This window comes from Taurulus bubalis (assembly GCF_910589615.1).
Source record: "Taurulus bubalis genome assembly, chromosome: 21".
Taxonomy (NCBI): Eukaryota; Metazoa; Chordata; class Actinopteri; order Perciformes; family Cottidae; genus Taurulus; species Taurulus bubalis.
This window is the reverse complement of record NC_136609.1, coordinates 9,103,052-9,125,522: the sequence shown is the minus strand read 5'-3', so window position 1 is coordinate 9,125,522 and position 22,471 is coordinate 9,103,052. Positions and strand designations below refer to the sequence as shown.

Sequence of the window (22,471 nt, the reverse complement as noted above, 5' to 3'; positions counted from 1 at the left end):
CGGGAGTCAATGAAAACATCGATTCGCTGCTGGGAACCGAAGCAAAAAGGTCCACGATGATCAATGGCTTCAACGGGAGCACCTTTTTCTTTGCTCGTAGCGGCTAATAAGACGAGCGACAATTGACAACAAGCACTCCAGCCAGACGGCCGCAAATCCCTCCTGGTTAAAAGACCAAACAAATTGGCAGTGTTAAAGAAAATCTCACTGCTAATTTCCCCCCCACCCCCCAACTAAAGCTGGTTACACAAATTGAGCCGAACCGACAGACAATTACAAACATGTTAAATCCTCACATAATTGCGCGGCATTAGCGGCCCCGTGGATTAGTGCAACACACGCTGGTCTTAGCGGCAAACAATCCCTCGCCGCCGCCCGCCGCCCCTGAACCGGCCACTCCGTTGTCACGAGGCGCGGATGCAAATGTGACATGATGTGGAGATTATCCCAGACAACTTCTACCAGATGGACACCTGTGCAAATGAGATCCCCCGGGGTGCGCTCTCTTCCCTGCTCAATATTCTGGGCAGCGCTGATAACCTCGCCAGCTGGAAGCGAGAGAGAGAGATGTGTCATCCGCGTGAGTGATCGACGGCGTCGGACGACACTTTGTCCCTGCGATGTCACATCCGTCACGATGCATTTGGAGCCGGAAGACCGGACCAGGTGATCTTCTGACTCAGCAGGTGTGCTATTCTATGAAGCCTAGCCAGAGAACTACTGCTACTGCTGCAATCAACCCTCGGCGTCCTGCAGAAGCGGCGATAAAACCGCCGTGGCATTATGGTGTCTGTCAAACGTGTCGAACCCAAAGGGGCGGCAATGATGGATAGCAGCCGAGGGGAAGTCGTCAGGCCGACAGCCACCGGGCACAGCTGGAGGACTCGGGCCTGCAACATGCGGCGTGGGCAATGGGTCAGTTATGGAGCGACGCTTGAAGGGATTATGATTATGCTACAAGGCACTCATGGGGTTCATTTTTAGATTTTAGATTCATGAGTCGAACCCCTCCGATGACAAACCATCAGTGTTTTATTTCACTCTGTTGACCGTCTATGAATCGGCCCCACCAGAGGTGTGAAAACCAGCCGGAAGTCAAGGCGCCCTTTAACTCAGCGACTGTTCGCTCCCATATTAAATAATAGGCAGCGGAATTGATTTTTGAAATCCCCCTGAGAATCCATGGCACCTGTGGGGAAATTAATGAAGTAACTTAATGAATCCTTTAATTAAAATAACTCCTCTCTAATAGAAAGTGGGTGATGAAATACTTGCTGATTACTCATTAGAGCTTACTTTCAACTAACAATAACGTTGCCGGAGAATTGTCTCAGCACGAGGCGAGCGGTCCAAAGGTTGATTAAAGGTTACCTCGGCATAACGTCCGTCCAGGGGGCGGCACAACAAACCCACCGCGGATATTAACACTTGAAGGATCCGGTATTGCCCGTCGACCTACGCTGTGCAGTAACACGGAGGTCTTGACTCATTTCAATAGGGACGATGTCAAGCAATGAATTAATATGGACATATTACAAAACAATACCGATATTTTGCTGTGGTCCTGTTTACAAGAGACGAGCGATAGCTGCAGAGCACTGAAAAATGAAGCCTGTATTGGTCCATATTTTGAGAAGATTGTCCATAAATGGCTGCATCCCGAATGTCCCATCGGCTTAAATGGCTTCTCTGTCCAAGCGGGCACGTCCTCCATCGCCGCAGCTTTTTCAAAACGTCACAGAAATATGCCGACTGCAATCAGGTCGCGAAACATCTGCCAAAGAATTGCCGTGTCACTTAGCAGCGCACTGGATGTGTGTGTGTGTGTGTTTGCATCTACAGTGTACAGTATACGTAAAGAAGTATTGTGAGATTGCAGATAGATGGAAATCTTATGTGTTTTAGTCACTTGAGGGATTAACGCAACTCTTTCCAAAAAATCATTTGGTGTGTGATGAGAGTGCCGAATACTTTCACAATATTCTCCTTTAATTTGTCACCCCATGCACGCGACCACACCAGCTGCTGGAAACCTCTCTTGTTTTCCTCCAGCAGGACATTCTGTACCAGCGTGTCGCAAAAGCAAAAAGGGAATCGCGTCAACAGGTCCCTGAGTGACACCGCGGGTCCATTCTGTTGTCAGCATGTACCTGAGCCCGGATCGCACATGTCAACCGAGCCAACGTCGGGGGACGTGAAGGGCAGATGTAAAAACAGCCCAGATCTTTCCTGAGAGCACGAGGGCTGCCGGGATGATGGGATGAGACAGAGACGGATGCAACAATGGCTTCGGACAAGCAGGAACCGGTGTCCGATCAGCATCAAGTAGCGGCTGGCAAAGTGAGGGTCAGAGAAGTGGTGCTGATGATGGGGATTGGACTCCAGTTGCACACAGACAGAGCATGCATGCATTACATCAGCACCGAGCACCGTCCTCGTCCACACCGAGCCAAAATGAACCCAGACCGGGATGGGGCCCGGCCCAGTTATCCTAAATCAGTATTTTATGGTCCCTGCATTATTTATGGCCAGAGCGAAGGTCACTGTGAGCAGTGGGAAGACCGGGGCTCCTACCTGTAGCGCCCGCTCATAACTCACCTGTCAACTCCAGCACCAAGCCCGGGATGATTAAGCACCCCGGCTCCCCAAATCTGACTGTGGGCCAACTTGCTCCTACTTAGCCTCTGTCTGAGACTGTGGCACTTGTCTGCCATGCTGGAACAACCGACTCCAGCCTCAATTATAATCCATCCCTCTCTCTCTCTCTCCTCCTCCCTCTGCTTGTGGTTCGTCTCTGTCCTTGCTTCAACCTGCCCCTTTTCTCTCTCGTCCTGTTCGCTTGTTCACGCTTCTAAAACGTTTTTTTTTAAAGCCATACATGGACGTCTTTTAGCCCCCAATGGACCTCAACGCGGTAACATTTATAGTCCCTCACTGAGTACAACAAGAGCCCCGGATTGTGCTTCTGTTTTACCGCTGCATCACAGATCTGAGCATCTGTTGTTCTGAAAGATAAATAAGATTATTTTCATGAAAATGCGAAATGATGGAACCTAACATCAGCAAAGGCAAATAAATCATTGGGAATATACTTAATAAGGATAAGGACATGTGTCATTTCCATCCTAGTGTCTATTTTGGGATATAGATTTTTTTTCTTCTTCTAATGCAGCAAACAATATTTTGTCAACCAGATGGTGAGACGAGGACCGGCTGTGTTTATCAAAGATCTGTGTGGTTATTTGTCAAAGAGAAGAAGAAAAAAAATGGATGCTTAGCTTTGTGACTTTAATGTAGTGGCAAGTCGTAGGGCTAACACTTATGTACTTCAAAGACACAGATGCAAACAGCTGTTAATACTCTGCATTGTCAGTCTGTCGTCAGTGAAGACCACGGCTGTTCTAAATATACACAACGTCTATCTGCAAAAGCACATCATCCCCAAAACCCTCCATTAACCGACAAGTCTAAGATTCCCTCCGAGCCTTCCCTTGAGTTGTGTGTCTCAAAACCAACAATAGCACTTCTTGTGAGCAAACGCATTAGTCAGTCATTTTCTAGTTGATGCCTTCGGGGAACTCATTTTCCATTCCGCGACATCCTCCACTCATCTTTATGCTAGCAACCTGATTTCATAACAAGCATAAACAATTTGTCTCCATTGTATTCTCTCCCAGCTCTGTCATGACCTTATTCATCGGTCCCCAGGCCCTCTGGGTGTAATGTATGAGCAGCCATTCCGCTGTGCATATCAAATACAAACCGGCTCTTAGAAACGCTGCTGCGACGGGCCGCTGTTGCACTGTGGGGCATAGCGCAGGTTTTATTTTGTGTGGCTACTTTGTGGCAGCAGAAACCAGCTATGAACACGAAGCTGTCGCGTCATCGATGTACAACGATGATATAGCGAAACGGAACTATTGTGTGTGCCTTTGTTTAACTATGTCCTCTTTTCGAGACCTAAAAAATGCGTCCTTTAGGGATTCCAAAAACGTCCGGGATTTTGCCTCGTTGGATATTTGTGTTTCTCTGGGTCTTTCACAAACTAGTTATTACCCCCTTACAAGTTTTGGAAATGGTATCTCCCTTACGTTCCACAATATTGCGCAAGCTCTGACTGTAGAGAGAACTGTCATTGGTCGACCGATCTCAGTGTTGCCAGATGCACCATAATTATCCTCCAAATACGACCATTTTGAGCCTTTGGTACGATACTTCGCCATTTCCAATCTGGCAACACTGAACCCCTAGTTTATGACAAAGTTATACATGTTCTTTTGATGAATAAATGTTACAAAAGCTTTGTTCCACGTCAAAGGCTTTCAGCCTACAATGTCACTAAAGTGTCAATGGGATGTTTTATGACATTCAGCGTTTCTGACCCACACATGTGTACATAGCCATTTTGGCGGACGCCATCTTGTTTTTTGTCCGTCGGGTTTTGGGAACCAGAAGTGACACGAGAGGCAGGTTGCCGCCTGGTCTCACATCCCAGACAATGTGGGATGCAGGCAAGCAGCGAGCGCTCTCCTATTTCTGACTGATAGCCGCGCTGTTGCCGATGTCTAGCTCGGAGCTCCGGTGTCCACAGTTGTGGTACCAAAGTGATTGTGCTTGGGGAATGGAATTTTTGACATTTGTCAGGCAGATAAAACCCCCCATCAGATATGAGGAAAAGAAGGTCAGTGTCCCTGCCATCAGATAGCGATGGCTTGGCATCTTGTTTGATGACTTGCTCCGCTGAGTGCGGTCCAGGAGAGCCGAGAGGTCGGCCGTATGGGGAGTCAGCACACGAGGAGGGGACCGAATTAAAATCCCCTCATTCGACATGTGGAATTATTTAACCTGGGTGTCATTTGTTAGAGTATTGATATGAAATGAATAAAACCGTGTGTCGAGGATTAACAGATAATTACGAGAATAAATAAACAAACATTGGTCAGCGACTGTGACCTTCTGCTCAATTGTCCTTTTTAGTCATGCAGCTTGTGACAACTGATTTGAGCGAAGAGGTCTCCCAGAATAAAGGCTGTGCAGCCAAACGTCTGTCCCTCTGCTCCCTGTAGCCAGGAGCCATGCAAGCTTGGCTTAATCAAAAGGAATCGAGCGTGGGACAAATGTCCAATCAGAAGGAGCGTGAAGGGCATGCAATGAAATTGTCGGAGACCGTAATTCAGGCACATGGTGGATTATATGTATGCTCCAATTGCTACAAAGAGGACCCAACGTGCATCAAAACGAGCGAATGCAGGGCTGGTTATACATCTGAAATATTGGCCACTTTTGTTGCGCAAAACAGCCAAGAGACATTCGGCATTTTTGATTCGGCCCATGGAAATATCCAATCCCATTTTAAACAGTTATTAAATGAGAATATTTGTTGGGGTACTTAAGCATGTGCACCGTTTCTAGTGTATGTTTGGTTTTCAACGTGATGTATTTTCCTTTTGTTGAACATAAACTTGTTTTTCCCGGATAGGTTTGGAACCAGGAAGGGGCAAAACCCAGTAAAAAAATACAACTTTTTAGTTTGGGCTACATGCTCATGTGGCTCAAGTAAAAAGAGATTGATGATGACAGGCAATGATTTTGTCTGGAAATGAGATACATCCAGAATGTAAATGCGACTACTAATAAACACGTTCAGCAGCACTAATATTGATCTGTCACGCTGAATACGTCAATGTTGTGTCTTACTGATGTTGACAGCACGAGCCAATGAATGCCTCCGGTTTCTTCATAGTATGTTAAGTGACGGTCGATGTGAGGGAACAGTTGAGCCGCCACACTGAAAACAGACCTTCACAGATGGCCATAAGTGAATTATAATGATATGTATGAGGCCTTTAAATACACAGGAGCTGAAACAAGAGCAGACTGAAGATATATACGCTGCTATAGATGGCGTGATTCATGCTATTCACTGTAATCAGGTTTTCTGGGTCTAAAAAGGAGGGCGCATTAAGGAGTATGAATTGACTGTGGTTAAATGCATCAGGGCACATACTTGAAGTAATACATGCCGACATCTATGAATACATGCAGGGACATGAGGTTTGTTATTGAAATGAATATGAATCCAGTCCATTAACTAGAAAAAGCACAGGCATGATAAATACTGATATACCATAATGCACATACGAAACTATTCATCTGCTATTTTCAGGCCTCTCGTATTCATGACACCAAGATTTGTGTCATAGTGAAAGCGTTTGAATAGGGATCAGTGAAAATGGAAGAAAGAAGTTATTGATTTAAAAAGTTGTAATTATCTTCCCTCCTACCCACACATTCGCGCGCTAGATGGAAGTCTATTACTATCCGGCACCTGGCCTCAAAACGGTTCCATGTGCACGCTCCTCTTCGTCACTGTCATTGTAACATCCCACGTCCACAGTGAATATCCGTCCGAGTTCACGCCGCCGCATCACGCGGCTGAATGGAGCACAGTGGGGAAGGTGGACGAAGCCCAAACAAGCAGCCCATACATCATCAGACAATGGCTGCTGGGGAAAAAAATCCACCTGTCCTAACCCATATAGAGCCAACTAAAAGGCTGTCTAAACACTCTCCACGCAGGTGAACAGAACGCTGAATACAGGGGACTATCATCAATAACCTCTGGCTGGTGAACGAAGTTGCTTCGCCAATCCATATCGCACAATTGACGAAAAAAAAAAACAGCTGGGCCCTTTGAATAGCTGCTGCCGGAGATGTGGCATCGACTCTCTCGTGACCTCTTGAAGCAGTTTGCGGAAGATGCTCTTTTCTCAGTCAGTCGTCGCTATAGTCTCAGGTAATCTTTTATGATTGAGTTTATGTCGCTTCCCTTCAGCCATTACGGCGATCTTCCAGAGACATAAAACCCACCAGGTGAACGGTTTCTTTGCTCCACTAGTAGTCGAGTCGGTACACCATATTGGTCCCGAATTATTCAACAGATATTGGATGGATTCCCTGTGAAAACCCCAGAACCGATTGTTATAATTTGATCCTGAAAACTGTCTATTATCCATTGAAATATCTCCACAGTTACTTGATGGAGTGCAACTAAATTTGGTACCGACATCAATGGCTCCTGCAGTGTTTTCCTAATGACTTTGGCGATCCTCCTGACTTTTCATCTGACATCAAGCAGTTAAAGTGTTCATCTGAAAGGCTCTATGCTCCAATGACTTCTTAGCATAACTGTGAAAACGTGAGAAGCTGGCCACCTCTCTGCAGAAATAGACACAATCTAGTGACATCATCCAAATTACTAAAAGAGAATAACATTCGAGAAATCAAGTTGCCAAGTTGGGCATTTCTAATGTTTGGAGAGATCTTTCATTGCGCTGCGACTTCCAAAACTCCGTATGTGCCGCTGCACCGCAGTGCATTTAAAACCCCAAACCCCATTAATAAACATCCATCAGGAGCGTCATTGTTGGAGCCCTCCTCGGCGAAGCTATTCCACAGAGCCACCCGCTAACTGATTGTCTCCTGCCAGGTAGCTTAGAACACAAACGCCAACCTTGTATTATACATCATCCATAATCCCTGGCAGCGCAAACCATCCCCGCTGCTCCTTAGTCTAGCGTCTCTCATTGGCTTTGACAGCTGGGCTGGATCAATTGGACAGGCCCCGACTCAGGCTGAGTGACGGAGTGTTCCAGACGGGCCATTCTGACTGTCACTTCCCTGAGAGATCACCAGCCACCCCTGCCCACGAATACTAACAGAGTCGACATCGCGGTCCTGGACCGGGCGGGGGCGGGTGTTCGACGTGTGAACTTGCGTGTGTGTGCGTGTGTGTGTGTGTGTGTGTGCACAGGTGGCATCTCCAACATCTATTTGGGCTTAAATGAGCAAAAAGGACCAGCGCACACACACACACACACACTCTTTTGTTATCTCCCCCCCTCCCGTTGTCCTTTGCCGGTGACAGCCCAGGCATTGCAGGACATGCAGGAAACCCATTAATAAGCCTGGGACAGTGGCAGCTTGCCAACACCGGTAAACAGGGTTAAAGGTGAGACATTAGCGACCTGCCAGGAAGTGGAAATCCTCCGTGCGCCTCAATCTGACACTGTAATCCTCGCGCTTCTCCACGCCGGGTCGTTGCACTGTGGCGTTTGCTTGACCACGCATGACGGACGCATGTTTAGGTTGGTGGTTGACGACCCGCTGCAGGTGGCGCGTGTTGGTTGTACAAAACATTTAAAAGAGATCATCAAATAATTGCGTCGCGATCCAGTCTGACGCGCTGCTGTCACCCAACTTTGTTCATTATTAAGATGGAAAGCGGCACAGAGACTTCCGCAGATGTGAAAGAACAAGGCGCTTTTCAGCAACTGTCACTTAAGACACGTCGACTACCATCATGCATTGCACATGACCCGAATAGAGCGAGACGGTTTTGAAAACTGACAGCGGTGCACTTTGTTGTTTTCAAGTCAATATGGGCAGCACCGAACAATTAAAGATTCCACAGAGCCGACGTAGAGCTGGGGGGAAACACCTGGAGACGACCGGAGACCCTGACGTTAATAAAAGGTGATTCGAGGGACGTTGCCAAGCAATCCCAGAGCATGAACTTGTGCACGCGATTATATCAGAAGCGAGGGAGAAAAGCGATACGAGAGAGAGATGCAGCAGAAGGCAGCAGAGGCTCTGTCTGCAGAGGGCTGGCAGTGATTGAACTCTGTGAGATTGAGGTGAGTGGCGGCCGTCCGCAATGACACCAGGATGAACTGGACAATGCAATAATGCCCGCCCGCGCATTTTCTCTCCATTTGAGTCAAAAACTATTTGAAGAAAAGTGCACACTTGGTGCGGACGATATTGATTCAAATGTAATGACAATCTTATAAGAAAAAAACCATGGACTCCATGTTTTTTCGGCTGCGTCTGCCGTCAGCGAGTTGCGAAACAGCAGGAATTAGCAACGTTGTAATGCTAATAGCCTGGGAGCTAGGCCATCCTGCTACATGGAGGATACCACTCTGTGTGTGTGTGTCCTCAGTCACTCCACACTAAGGGACACACTTAGCCACTGCAGATGTTTTCGCTCTGCGTACGCCGGACCTCCTCCGGGCACAACATCTGCACATCCTTGATTTGACAGAGCGCTGCTCATCTGCTCCCGTATGTGGCGTGAGCGGGGCCCTCGTCATATGTCCGTGATGCATGTACAATACATCTGTGCATGTGTGTGTGTGCATGAACCGAAGAGACACGCATCCATGCTCAGCATGTTGAGTGTGTGTGTCAAGTTGGCCTGCTTTTACATACAGATTGGAGGCACATTAAGTTCATGTCAGTGGCAGCTAGTCTCAGGAGAGCAGAGGCCCTGAAGTGTGTATGTGTGTGTGTGTGTGTGTGTGTGTGTGTGTGTGTTAGCTAGAGTACAACGATGCCCTCTGACACCCTTTAAGTGCAGCTGTGCAAAAATACACAATGAATGTGACAAGCGAGGCCACAGTGTGCTGCATGTGTGTGCATGTACAGAGGAGGGAGGGAGGCCAGAGGTGTTACAGCATAGAGGACATGATGTCTCCCATGAGACGATGAAAGAAAGAAATGATGTCATAAATAAGGAACTATATTGCCATTTTGTCATAGTTAGTGTAGTCTAATGTTTTAGCTTTCTTGCTCAATGATGCTTGAAACAAGGGGCAAACACTTCTAGGAACATGCCTCTTGAACAAAGTGTTTGAAACGAGGTGATTTGAGTTGGAAAGAATTGTGTTCATCTGCACTGTGAGCACGATCCCCAGCTGCTTCTTCGGGGTTTGAAACTTTGCTCACTGCGAAAGTTATCCAGTGCAGATGTTTCTGTCATCATCTGTATTATGCCACATGACCAAGCTGCTCACGAAGCATGTTTACACTGTATTACGACACTATATGTTACTATTCAGATGGCTGGCAGGACACGAGGAGAATCACGTCACACACTCACAGTGGATTCGCTCCCGAGATGTGTTCGCCGAATATTATAGGAAGAAGATGAAGGTACCGAGATGATGAATGAGGTCGACTGACGCTCAAGACTTCTTTTTCTTTTCTTCTGACAGCGTTTCCCCACCTGCGTTTATTTTTATCCAGCCTGGCTCAATAACATCAGTGTTGAACACATCCCCTGCTGCGTTCAAGAGAGTGAAGCATAATCAATAAGAAATATTACAATTAGTTTAGTGTGTGCAGAGGGAAAAGGTTAAATAGGCTGTCTAAAGAAATAAAAAACAGTCATGTAGCTGTGTAGAAGATACATTGTCGTATTCTCTGGATTTCCATATAGATGACAAAGAAACCCACAATTTTCAAATCATAATATCATTCCACTGGAGATTAAACTTGAACATTGAAGCGTTGTCTCGCTGTAATCCTCACTTTGCCACCCTGATTCTTGAGCAGGAAGAAGAGAAATGCTAACTGATGACAATATAGAGTAAAAAGACCACGTCGAGATGTTGTCTGAGGACAAGCATCCTTGGTCACAGCATCAATCCTGGGAGCATCGTAACTGGGAATGAATTGTTAGAACAAGCTCAAGTAGGAAATGCATCCAGTGAGGGACGATTCATTGTTGTGCCGCGATTCATTCGTTCCAGCGCTCAGCGCTCTAATTCCCTGTTTCCCTTCATGTTTCAGAAACAGGGGGAGGGGGAGGATCCTCAAGCGAAGGAGCGCTGCCAAGAGCCTAATCCAAATGTGATATGTTAACATACGCGAGCGCTGATCATCTATAGGACCCACGCCGCCGAGACAAAAGAGAAGAGCAATCCTCCGATTTGGCCGCGGCGACTGGGAATTGAAATGAGTCACGTCTGCGTAGCGGCGCTTTGTCGGTGAACCCCCGGTCCTGAGATCCTTTAACACGTTGTCGACGCTCGAGCGAAGGAACGGGGCGAAGCGTGAGAAAAGGCAACGCGGTGGCAGACGTCACACTGTCGCCATTTTTACGGTCGACGGCTTCAATAGCAGCGGCTCAAGTGCTATTACTGTAAAAAGGTACTCTCTTTGACCTTTTAAAAAAAAAAACATTTGACATGTATGTAACACGGGGGCGATTTTCATATATTTTCCACCGTATGGGGTTTAGTTGATATGCAGTATGGAGAAAGCGATCAAAAAGTCTGCTTCACTGCACTGTCAGTCATCGGCCTTATTACTGCGGCTCCAGAACTCACGTGCTAATACTGGACTATAAATCATTCTAATTTGATGGTCCCTCTTGGTCAAGTCTGATGCATTGCTATGCACTTCAGAAAGCTGCATTAAAGCAAACATGTGACACACACACACACACAGTAACCACTAACCTAACCCTCCCGAGCCTTTTAAACAGTCCCACTGTGAGAAGCCACCATATGTCGCTGTGCAGAGACGACTAATGAGCCGATGCAGAGAGAATACGCTTTACCGACAAGGTTAATAAGTTATTGCTATATAATAATAAAAAAAGGAAAGTGCACATTATTCAGCTTCAAAAGAGAGAGTAAACACATTGTGACAAATTCCTCTTTTGGGGCGTTCAATTAATACAGCTGGTGAATGTAGCTGGAGGGAAACCCCATGGAGAGTTATCGCCATATGCATATGTCATATAGCATATCTTGAGCTTTGACGAATGCAGGCAGTTTCCTAACGTTATCTTGAGTTTATTTTCCAATTAAATGATAATTAGTGAAGGTAAACATGGTGTTTTAAAAAAAATATATATATATTTTCATCGCCGATCTATACAATCACACATCATCTCATCGTGCCATGGTCTTACTGTGCTGGAGCTAATCAGTGTGTCACCTGTCTGTTCCCCCCCATTCCCCTCAGCTGCATCGGAAGCTCTGATTAACACGGGGAAAATCAGAGGAGCTGATTGTAGCACCAGGGCTGGCATTGTCAATAAAAAAGGTCAGTTTTAAATATTCCGTCGCAGTGGCGAATATTATGAAACTGTAAAAAGTGAACATCCGTGTGCTTAAAGCCTGGAGAAAGCAACTCGGGACAACAATAGTCCAAAGAAATGCCTGCAGAGAGAAATCCCGTGCGATGGAAAAGTGCTCTGCATTCAGAACCATTGTTATTTCTCTCCACGATGGGCAAATAAGTGTTGCCCCTTCATTTGGTTCTGAATGGCGACAAAGCAACACTCCTCCAAATCAAATCTCATGGCTCTACCTTCTGCGTGATTACACAATAACTCGGAGCTGACTGATTGTCTACCTCCAGAAAACGCTGCCAATGTTCCCTGAATGGAGGATTGTTGGATTGGTGCTGCCCGTCTCTATTCACGCCGGCCGCCACCGCCGCCGCGGCAGCAGAGGAGCGAGTGCTAATGGTGATGAATAGTAATGGACAAAACCTCTTAGAATTGAGCTTGTGAAACACAAGGAAGCCTGTGCTGAGTCAAACTGCTCAAGAGTACATTATTCCCCTGTTTTTGGTGTTTTTTTGTCTGTAACAAATGTCCTACATCATTTGTGTTTTGATTGAAACACAAATGTTTGTGTGTGTTTTTTTTCTTCTGAATTCTTAAAGGATTAAGCTCCCATCTTTCAGGGAGATGTGTTTCAAAGTTCCCCTTGTCCTTGCCACAGACAACCTACACGTTAATGAAAAATTCTGCCAATAAGAGCTCGGAGGCTTGGAATTCCACCACTTTATAGAGCTCATAAATCAAACAATTGTCTACCTCCACCATCAGGCAAGTGGGAAAGGAAGATAGCACGAATCTCTTTTCATTTTTATCTTAGCTGCCGTTTCCCTTCCTTCAATCTTCTCGTGCTTTATTACTGTCCATCCTCTTTCATCTCGCTCCTTGCTCTTTTTTTTTAGAAAGAAGGACTTGCGAGGCCCCGAGAGTTATGGATTTACCAATTGCACCTAATGGCTTATTGTGCCCCAGAGGAGGATAAAGAAATAATTTAGCATATAAAGTGAAGCAAACGGGCCTCATGCTGTTAGAAGATGCACTGTGGACCAACGGCCAGGGCTCTTTTGGCCATAGATGAGAGAGTACACTAGATATCACCAGGGGATGACTTGTAAATGGCTTTGATCGTGCCCACGGGGTTCCACAAGATGTTATTTACCCCCACTGTATTACTGTCACGCTGCTGGCAAAGCAAGTCCAAAATGGCGGAGGAACCTACCGTAACACGCAGGAATAGAACCCCACGTCGTCCAGCTCGGCCGGCCGGAACCAAATGGCGTCCTCCTCCTTGCTCATCCTTGTGCCGTCGAAACTGATGGGCTCCTCGAAGTCCCCGTGTCCTGCACTTTTGTACCACATAAGGCTAAGTCCTGCGCTCTGCGCATGGGTGTAGTTGGCCCGGATATATCCATAGAACAAAGCGCACTTAATCCGTACAGGTTCCCCCAGAAGCACCTTGTATTTCAGGTAGTCCACTGACCAATCCGTGCAGCCTTCCACTGAAAAGGAAGAAAAAAAGGACAGAGGAAAGGAGAATTAAGCAGGGGAGTTACTATAAAAGGCTGCTGAGGCTTTTTGAGCCAATGCACATCATCGCCAAGCCAGGCAGAGGCTATTTGTAATCATGAAAAGGGTATGCGGCAACCATGACAAGACCACTTTCAGTGCTGGCATCAGTCTGTCGGTTCATGTGCTTTGCCAGCAATCCTTGTATCACTATCAATCAAGACCCGCTTTTTTTTCTTTCTACCTCCATGCAGCACTGAGGCACAATGTCCCCCTTTTTGCAGACTAAAAGGACGCTATTAATAATTATACACAGCGCAGCTCATGGCTGCCTGTACCCCTCCTCATGACCTGTAAATATGTTGAATTGTTTCATTACAATATCCTTTCCCATCATGTTAAATTAAACCGAACTCTCAACAAATCTGTTGCTGCATTCATTCATTCGTTGTTTCCCCGTCGGCCCCTGCATACTATTGTATTCATAGTTGACTCGTGTGTCACCATCTCATACATAAATTGAGTCTACTGGCGACAAACTGTGTGCACGCCGCCATCCGTATCCGTTTTAAATGGCGGTGATGGCACGTATCTTACATTTGACCCCAGGAAACAAGACGCCGCAGTAAATCTGCAGACCCTTTCAGACCTTCCTCTCAAAAGGATGTTTCAAATGGAAGAAAAAAAAGCAGCTTGTCTCATATTGTGCTGCTGCACATGTCAGGGCAGAGCAATGGGGGTCTCTACAATAAGACAATTAATGAAGCCCACCAACTGCCAGTCAAGGAAAGTTGCATTATCTATGCACAGCAGGCACATGGGGGGGTTTGATCCTCGGGCTTTTTCGTTTCTTCTCCATCTTTGGGTGTCTAAGAGATTCATTAGTAACACAGACTAGTTAATTGACAGTAAATCTTTTCTAAGATGAGCAGGTTGTGTTTAGGTGATGAGATCAGTTCCCCCTGCAGGTTCTCCATGTAGGAATGACAACTGTACAGTAGGGTCTCAAGTAAAATGACTTAATATCTTATGAATCAGATAAAAGCTACTGAGCTTTGGCCACTTTTGAAATAGATAAACTTTGATCAAAAAGCTTATTTCTCCATATTTTTTTTTACTGGGTTGTGTATGAAAAAAAAAAACTGGGCCCACACCCAATCAAAAACAAGCTGTCGGCCTGCTCTTGCCTGATCCATTTTCCCCCCCTTCCTGTGCCTGACATCCTCTTTTCCCTCGCCTCACCTCGCTGCATCGCTCTTCCTTTAAAAACAGCTGGCAAGCACAGCTGCCGAAGACTCAACAGGCTTCGCTAATTGAGCCTCTATAAATGTTTTATTTACCAAAGAAGCAACTCGGGCACCAATCAGCGAGGTGCGGCGCGTGCAGGAGTCGTTGGCGGTAACCGGGGCGGGGGGCGGGATGTTGGCGGGGGAATTGATTAAATGTTTATGTCATTGTGCTGTATTGTGTGGTTCGGTGAGGGTCACGCTGGGAGCGGGCAGCGGCAACTGGTGGGTGTTTTAGGGCCCGCAGAAAAGATGGAGAGAGGAAAAAAGCTGCAGTGGAGTTCAACAGCAAAATATACATCAGTTACCAAAAACTGGCAGCAAGAGATGCCAGAGTCACAGAGTTTACATCATGAGTATTGCTACATTGGCACTTCATCAAATTAGCACACAGCATATGTGGAGCCGGCCGAGAACAACTGTACACAATATACAGAGGACGGGGGCCAACATGTGCTCATTTTGACCCTGGTCCCCGCAGGCGTTTAATCTGCATGCTTCATTTGTCCAGCCAACGGTCCCAAACATATTTTATTCACAATAAGATAAAGTGGAGAAAAGCAGCACATTGCCGGTTTTGCTTCATATACGACTGAAGCGATAAATCGATTATCAAAATAGTTGGTTATACATATTTCTGTTTGACTAATTTCTAATCGTTTTACATATCCCACTGCATCCATGTTCTCTTGAGGATGTTGAAAGGCTTTCTGGGAAATGTAGGATAACAGTTCAACAGAAAAAAGCTGATAAAATGCATGAAGCAAACACCAAAGATTAGAAATAAACAGCTATTTAAGAGGGGGACGTTGCCTTTAAGTGTGCTGAGTTTGCTGTTAGCCCTGTGATTTGACTGCCAGGCAGATTTGACAGCTCATTTTAACTGGCAACGGTTCCACATCTGCAGCACCTTCTCTGATCCGGCGTGATCTCAAACCAGCAACAATACGTCTCCGCCTTCAGTTCGCGAGAACACTGCGTTCGGATGCCGTTGCATCCTCAAAAACCTCCTTTATGATTTCCTCAAAGTAAGGCGGTCCTCCCACGAGCAAGGCAATGAAGGAAAGAAAAAAAAACTAAATTGTGCAACCAGGAGCGAGGAGTGAATAAACAGAGGCAAAATAAAAGCAAAAGCTTCAGGAGGCTGCGTGTGCTTTGCGAGCCATCCAGCACACACACACACACACACACACACACACACACACACACACACACTCCTTTCATTGTGATTAAGTCTAACTGTTGCCATGGCAACACGGGGGTCTACCCTCGCTTATCGAGAACTTGCTAATTAGTTTGTGGACGATAATAACTTGGAGGCTTAAGGTAAGGCAACCGCAGCCGAGATGGTCTCACTTCTAATCATGTTTCCTAATTTGGGGAGTGTGAAGTGTTTCACTCGCGCAACCTCTGGAAACAGCAGGGGAGCGGAAAAGGTCACGTAAGCAAGTGGCGGCTCAAACTGAGAACAAGATTAGTTTGGCGAAAGTGTGCATCAGGTCATCTTTCTGATAAGTCTCTTGGGTGTGCATGTACGCAGAAAACACGCGTGCAGCACTTAAAACAGTAGGCGTCCTCGCTACCCGCCGAGCGGCACCCCCCCACCAAAAAGTAATTCACCAAACGCTGACTTCAAAGCGAGGGAAGTGGAAGTGCAGAAGGGCATTATTTCCGGGTGTGAAGATGCAGTCCTGCAGCGCTCTAACAATGCGTCATTATGCAAGTCTCAGAAAAGCGGCCACTCTGCTTTTATTTGTTCTTTTACATTGAAGTATCTGCATTCACTTCAATGAGGGATATGCACACTTAGGATTGAGACTGAAAAGGGATTTTATGTGCCAATGTCCCACCAGATGACCGCGATTCTCTGCACACCTTTAGGCATTCTGTGTCCTTAGAGACGGAGAGGAAACACATTGTTTACAGTCCGGCTGCACAGACTGGACGTGGACCGAAGAAAGAAACACAGGAAAAGCATTACGGCTCAGCCATCGCTTTCCCAATAGCTCTGCAAATATAAACACTGAACATTGTGTCTCACTAAAGAAAATGCATGCATCAAAGAATGAGAAAGCATTATTTTTTGTTGTTGTCTGAGTACCAGATATTTGCTACTTTAGTATAACACATCACATCGTGCACAATAGCACAAATGCATCTGTACAGCTGGTATAAATGTGGATATTACAGCCTTTGGACTGAATAATTACAGAGCATATACGCTACTATGCATCTGATGAAAGGAAAAAAAAGATAAAAAGAAAATGAAATGGTTGATCATTACTGAAAACAATATGTAACAGGAACAGTGGGTGTTTTCAACAGTGAAATTGGGAAAAAGATGCTTTCGATTACTGCTCTGGGTTTTGAACGCATCCCCAGCTTCACTGAGAAGTTAAAGAAAACAATAAAGGCATCAAAAACCCAAAATTAATTTCCCTTTATGGGTGAAGTCCAGCCCGACTGTTCCAAAGGGCTGGCAGTATTTATCTCTCACGCCCGCCGCATGATCTTGCCAGCGCCCACTATCCGTTATCTCCCACCTATCCTCAAATTGCCCGTTCCCTTATTTTGACAGCGGGTTATCGTTCATTTCGGTAAGTGAGGGTGGGGATGCTGCTTAATCTGTTGGCAAGAAACAAACATGGTACAAAGCCTAATTGAAGTCGATTAACATTTCCCAGCTCACCAGATTTCCATTCTGCCGGATCACAATCGGTGGGGGAATTGGCCAATCTGCTTTGCGAGAACAACAACGGCGCGTCTCGGGCCGTCGGACGCGAGCGGCGTCCGCGGGCCGCGCTGCACGCGGGACCCCGTAAGCAAACAGTCAGCCGCACCCGGCGCCCCGAGCGGCGTCCTGGAGGTCCAGACCAGTCTGTTTGTCAGCTGGGAAAAAAATGGTAGCTGGTAGCTGTCAGCTGTTTTGCCAAATGATGGCAGAACAAATGTTTGCACGTGGCACCCGCATGGAAATCGAGATTTAATAGAGCCGCCTTCGCTGACACCACACCGAAATGGGGTCTTAGCCATATCCCGATTTAACCACGCCATTAAACAAAGATGGAGCCATTTGTCAGGCCTGCCTAGTTTTTATGTTTGTCATGTTTGTCTCATTTGTCCAACTGTGTAAAAGACTGGGGCCTCATTTATAAAAAAAAAAAGAAAAGAAGAAAGGCTTTCATCCTCATGAAATAAGCCAAAACCAAACCACGGATGTGATTTATATGAAGGGAAAAAAACGATGCCAAAAAGGTAATTGGCTGCATAGATGCATTTGTTTTTATTTTTCATATTAAAATGTATTCGCAAATAACATCACCCAAGGTGTAAACTCACATATAGGGCACATTATACACTACAATCAAGGTCAAGTCAAAGAAAAATTACACAAAAAGGTCTTTTGATTCTTAAAGCTAATTACACTTTCCAAATATCCATATTTACCATTATTCAACGTTCACCATGTTAATTTGAGAAGGATCGCACCGGAAACTGACCTCAAGTCATTTTCCACTTCCCTCAGGACTTTGTCTTTCTGAATTTAAAACGCATTATGATGCGGATCGTTTTTATAGAACCTAGTTTCCTATTTTTAGCGGAGCGTCTTCATATTGAATATACAGAGACCCGGATTGTAAAATGTATTCATGAAAAATAATCCCGTGTGCAACCGACTGCTGAAAAGACACAGATGCGACCGCGATGCTAGTAAACATACGTCCAAAAAAACAAAAAAAACTATGATGCATTTCCAATTTAAAGGCCACCACAGTTAAAGCTATACAAATGTTATGTCACCGTGTTCCTGCTCCATTTTACTGCCACTTGAGAAGGAGCGTGTGCTCCCTCTGGAGAGGTGATCAGCTCATAAATTGGGTTACAGGTCTGCTGAGGGGTAATCGTATGCAGATTGAGTCAGGTCACCGCGGAGACTCCCACAAAGTGTCTGCTCCCTCATAAGCACTCAAGGAGATGGTCCGCGACCATTTTTCTCTATAAAGGCCCCGGTGTAATTCAATCAGAACGGCACGCATACATTATGCCGAAGCTGATTGGGTAAACACACACACACACACACACACACACACACACACGAGGTGATTCAACGTCAACCTTTATTTGCCCTCATGGAGTGTAGTGTCTTTGCTGGCCGGGCTCCAGGGTCCCTAAAGAAACTTATCAACTTCACAGCCACTTTTTTTTTTTTTCCGAAGGGGAGGGGAGGCGAAAAGATGTATCGAAGAATCTTGACCTGCCATTTTCCACCTTTGCGAGAACGCTGTCGCAGCAGAGTGGGTCTCAATTAAGAGGAAAGCGGCTCTGATGTGTGGGAACGGTAACCTCTCGGCTGCCGGCGGACGGGAGGAGATTACCTGCGTGATTGAAGTACCTCCAGCAGGTTGAAAAAGAGAATGAGTCATCAGCCAACAAAGCAATCAGCTACGGCCTCTGCATGGGAGAGTATGTGAACACACACAAACAACACACACACACACACACAAACACACACACCAAGACCTCTGGAACAATAAGCCAACTCTGGCCTTGCGCCTGAAAACAAAATAATCCATCTCCAAAACTGTGGGAGGGTAATTAAGGCTGTATGCTGTTGGTGTAATGGCGCCGCAGCAATACGGAACTGCAAACGCTAAAATGACCAGTTATGTTCCACATTGCCGCCCGGGGAAAACCCACAGCGGTCTATAAACATACAGGGCGGGAAATGCGGAGAAGGGGAAATGTTCAAGGAACGGCATTCTGGGAAACGTGCCAATCAGAGGCAGAGTGGGGCGGGACTAACGTCACCACAGTGGGAGATCCGCTAATGCTAACTAAGTAGCTAACCTAAAGAAGCTAAATAAGCTGGATAAACTGTTCCAAATAGCCGAGTAAGTCTTTTTTTTTCTCCCCCACTTCTTGACGGAGCGAGTCGAGCTGTTCCTCCCCATTTCTGGTCTTTATGCTAAGCTAGGCTAACAGCTCCAGGTCGTGTTTTAGTAGCTCTGACCATCGGTTTTGATCTTTGAATGTCGGTGGAGAGATTGATGTCCATGCAGGGCGGGGAGGTGACATTTACTACACCTCCCTTCCTCCTCCTCCGAGTTCCTCGCAAGCAGATAAAACAGATCTCTCTCGCTTCCCGTCTCGCCTGCACTTTACTCTCATGACACTTCATCTTCATTTGTCTCTCTCCCCAACTCCCTCTCTTCCTTGACAGCCAACGGGCTGTCATTTATATGCAAATATTCATGTGATTGGGGACGCACACAAAAAAAGAAGAAGAAAATAAAACAACAAATAAACTGCTTTTTCTTCTATCGCAAAATAAACATTGCCGGCAATCTTTGCCGGCTTCTCCCTTCCGTATCAGATTCGGCTGCCCTGATTGGACACAGCCTCCGGAGAGAGCGGCGCCCGCTGTCTCCAATCACGGGTTAAATGCTGACGGGACTGGGAGCACAGAAGGGGAGCTGATGGGAACGGGGACAAGGCAAACTTCACCGGGATGGACCCTTGCAGGGAAGGGAATAAGGAAAGAGAAGGAGGAGAAAATAAACACACACACACACACACACACACACACACACATGTATGAGTAAGATAGAACAACAGATACCCATCGTCCATTTTTATTTGCTAGTCAATCGATTTTAGCATACTGTAGGAAAAAAATAATTCTGATGTTGTCCTCAATATATGTGCACATATATTTACACTATTTTTTCTGCATCGCATGCCAGTTTACGACATTATTATAATTTTATTTTTTGGGACATTTGCGGCTACTGGATTTAGCTTAAAGTCCCGAAACAAGACGATTGTTTTGTCCTGAAATGGCTGAATTGCTTTTCGTTCTACTTCACATCCCCGCATCCTGTGAAAGGACCATTTAATGGGAAGGACCTTCTAGACCAGGGGTGGGCAAACTACGGCTTTTTGATCCGCCGAATATTGGTACAAAAGGGGAACTGTACAAGCTCCGTGTCACAATAATCCTCGAAATATGACTTTAACGGGTAAAAAAACAACTGCGCAATATAAATGTGTCTGATTTTAATGTATTCCGCGCATTGTGTGGATGCAGAATAGCACGTAAAGTCCTCACCGACACATGAGGCAGGAGCAGAAGCACATTGATCTTCAAAGCAGTATGTAAATCAGCGTGTTTGACTCTATTATGGTGGCGAGGCCTGTTTCCCCTTCAATAGCACTCATTTGAGAGAGAGAGAAGAAAATAACATCACCCGACTCTACGACCATATCTGACAAAGTGTCTTATCATCCTATTGGATCGTATCGCCGTGTGAATCAGAGATGACTTCTACTGACTTCTGCAATCATGTCTCCCCACGCGGCATTTTTGGAATTCTCCCGAGTGATCAAACTATGAAAATTGACTCGTATCCATATGTTTACTCTCAGCGCCGTGCCTATTTCAGGGGAACATTTGACAAGGGAGCAGATGTAAAAGTGATCCTGTTATGACTGGGGTGTCTACTCCAGAGAGAGAGAGAGAGAGAGAGAGAGAGAGCACTATGTAATCAGGGAAGAAAAAAATAAAGCATCTTTCTGTTCCCCCACAGCGCCAGTAATCCTCTCATCTAACAAACAGCCTTGGGAGGCATCGGGACACACGACATAAACAATACTGACTCCTGAAGAAAAAAAGAAAATACCCGAAGTGCTGCATTGCAGACATGACTGCGCACATAGGACAAGAGTGCGGATAAGACGTTTTCCACACACACACACTCTCTCTCGCCCGCCCACACAGGTACAAAACACACAGCGAGAACAGGCCACACCATCCGCGCTGCCTCAGCCTGCTATTCCTCATGTATCATGGCGGTGTGGGTTTGCGCTAAGCCGGTGACTCAGACCCTCGCCGGTCCACTACAGACACCGACACACCATTTTTTGGTGTGGTGGGGGGGGGGGGGGGGGCGTCGTGCTCCGGTGCCCCCGCGAAAATGAGCGTCGGCGAAAAATAGAGCGCGCCCAGATGGATAGAGAGAGAGAGAGAGAGTGAGAGAGAGAGAGAGCCTTGTCACATCGGCCTCTGCGCCAGCCGTCTGTGAAATGGGAAGATGGCTGGAATATGTAACAAAGCAAAGCAGCAGGCGGCGTCCTGATAGGCGCCGGTGTCAGCTCTCATACGTCAACTCTGACCTTATTTTTTCCCCCCACACTGTTAGCTACCAGAGCATCATTACTTCTTTTTGTTCTGCTTTTGTACTCGTCTCTCTCTCTCTCTCTCTCTCCTCTCTCTGCCAGCCTGCGTTTCAACCTTCGCCTTTTCTTCTTCGTACAGGAGAGTGGGAGGGCGAGGACGAGGGGAGGTTCAGGGTGAGAGACGGAGCAGATTATGACGGAGGAATGATTTGGAGCTGCAGATCAGAGAGGACAGCGGGTGGGGGCCCTAAATAAAGCAGCAAGGGTGCCGGTGCTGCAAAGAAAATATCAAATAATAAAATCACTTCGACATTGGCAAGCGGCAGTAATTCAGCAGAAGTGGAGGGAGACTGGACACTTTGATAGATGCGTCCTCAAGGTTAAGTGTAGGACAAAAAAATGCAGGAATGTTGAAAGGAATTTAGGTAGGCAGGGGAATGAAGCACGTTCTGCCAGCTACACACACACACACACACACACACACACACACACACACAGAGTCAGTCAGCCAGGGATCCAGGGAAACCTAGTGGCCTGGAACAAGAGTAGAGCCAGAGCTTCCCATTAGAGGACATTACTGTCA

At 46.3% G+C, this 22,471-nt stretch overlaps 1 protein-coding gene across 1 annotated transcript in view; it reads right to left on the bottom strand.

Moving 5' to 3' along the window:
• LOC306753167 (interleukin-1 receptor accessory protein-like 1) overlaps positions 1-22,471 on the bottom strand; it is a gene marked incomplete at both ends in the record, with an annotated part of 162,849 nt that overhangs the window by 93,105 nt on the left and 47,273 nt on the right. The window contains one exon of the mRNA XM_079237023.1: positions 13,140-13,419. Coding sequence (XP_079093149.1) covers positions 13,140-13,419 — 280 coding nt within the window. The remainder of the gene's footprint in view (positions 1-13,139; positions 13,420-22,471) is intronic.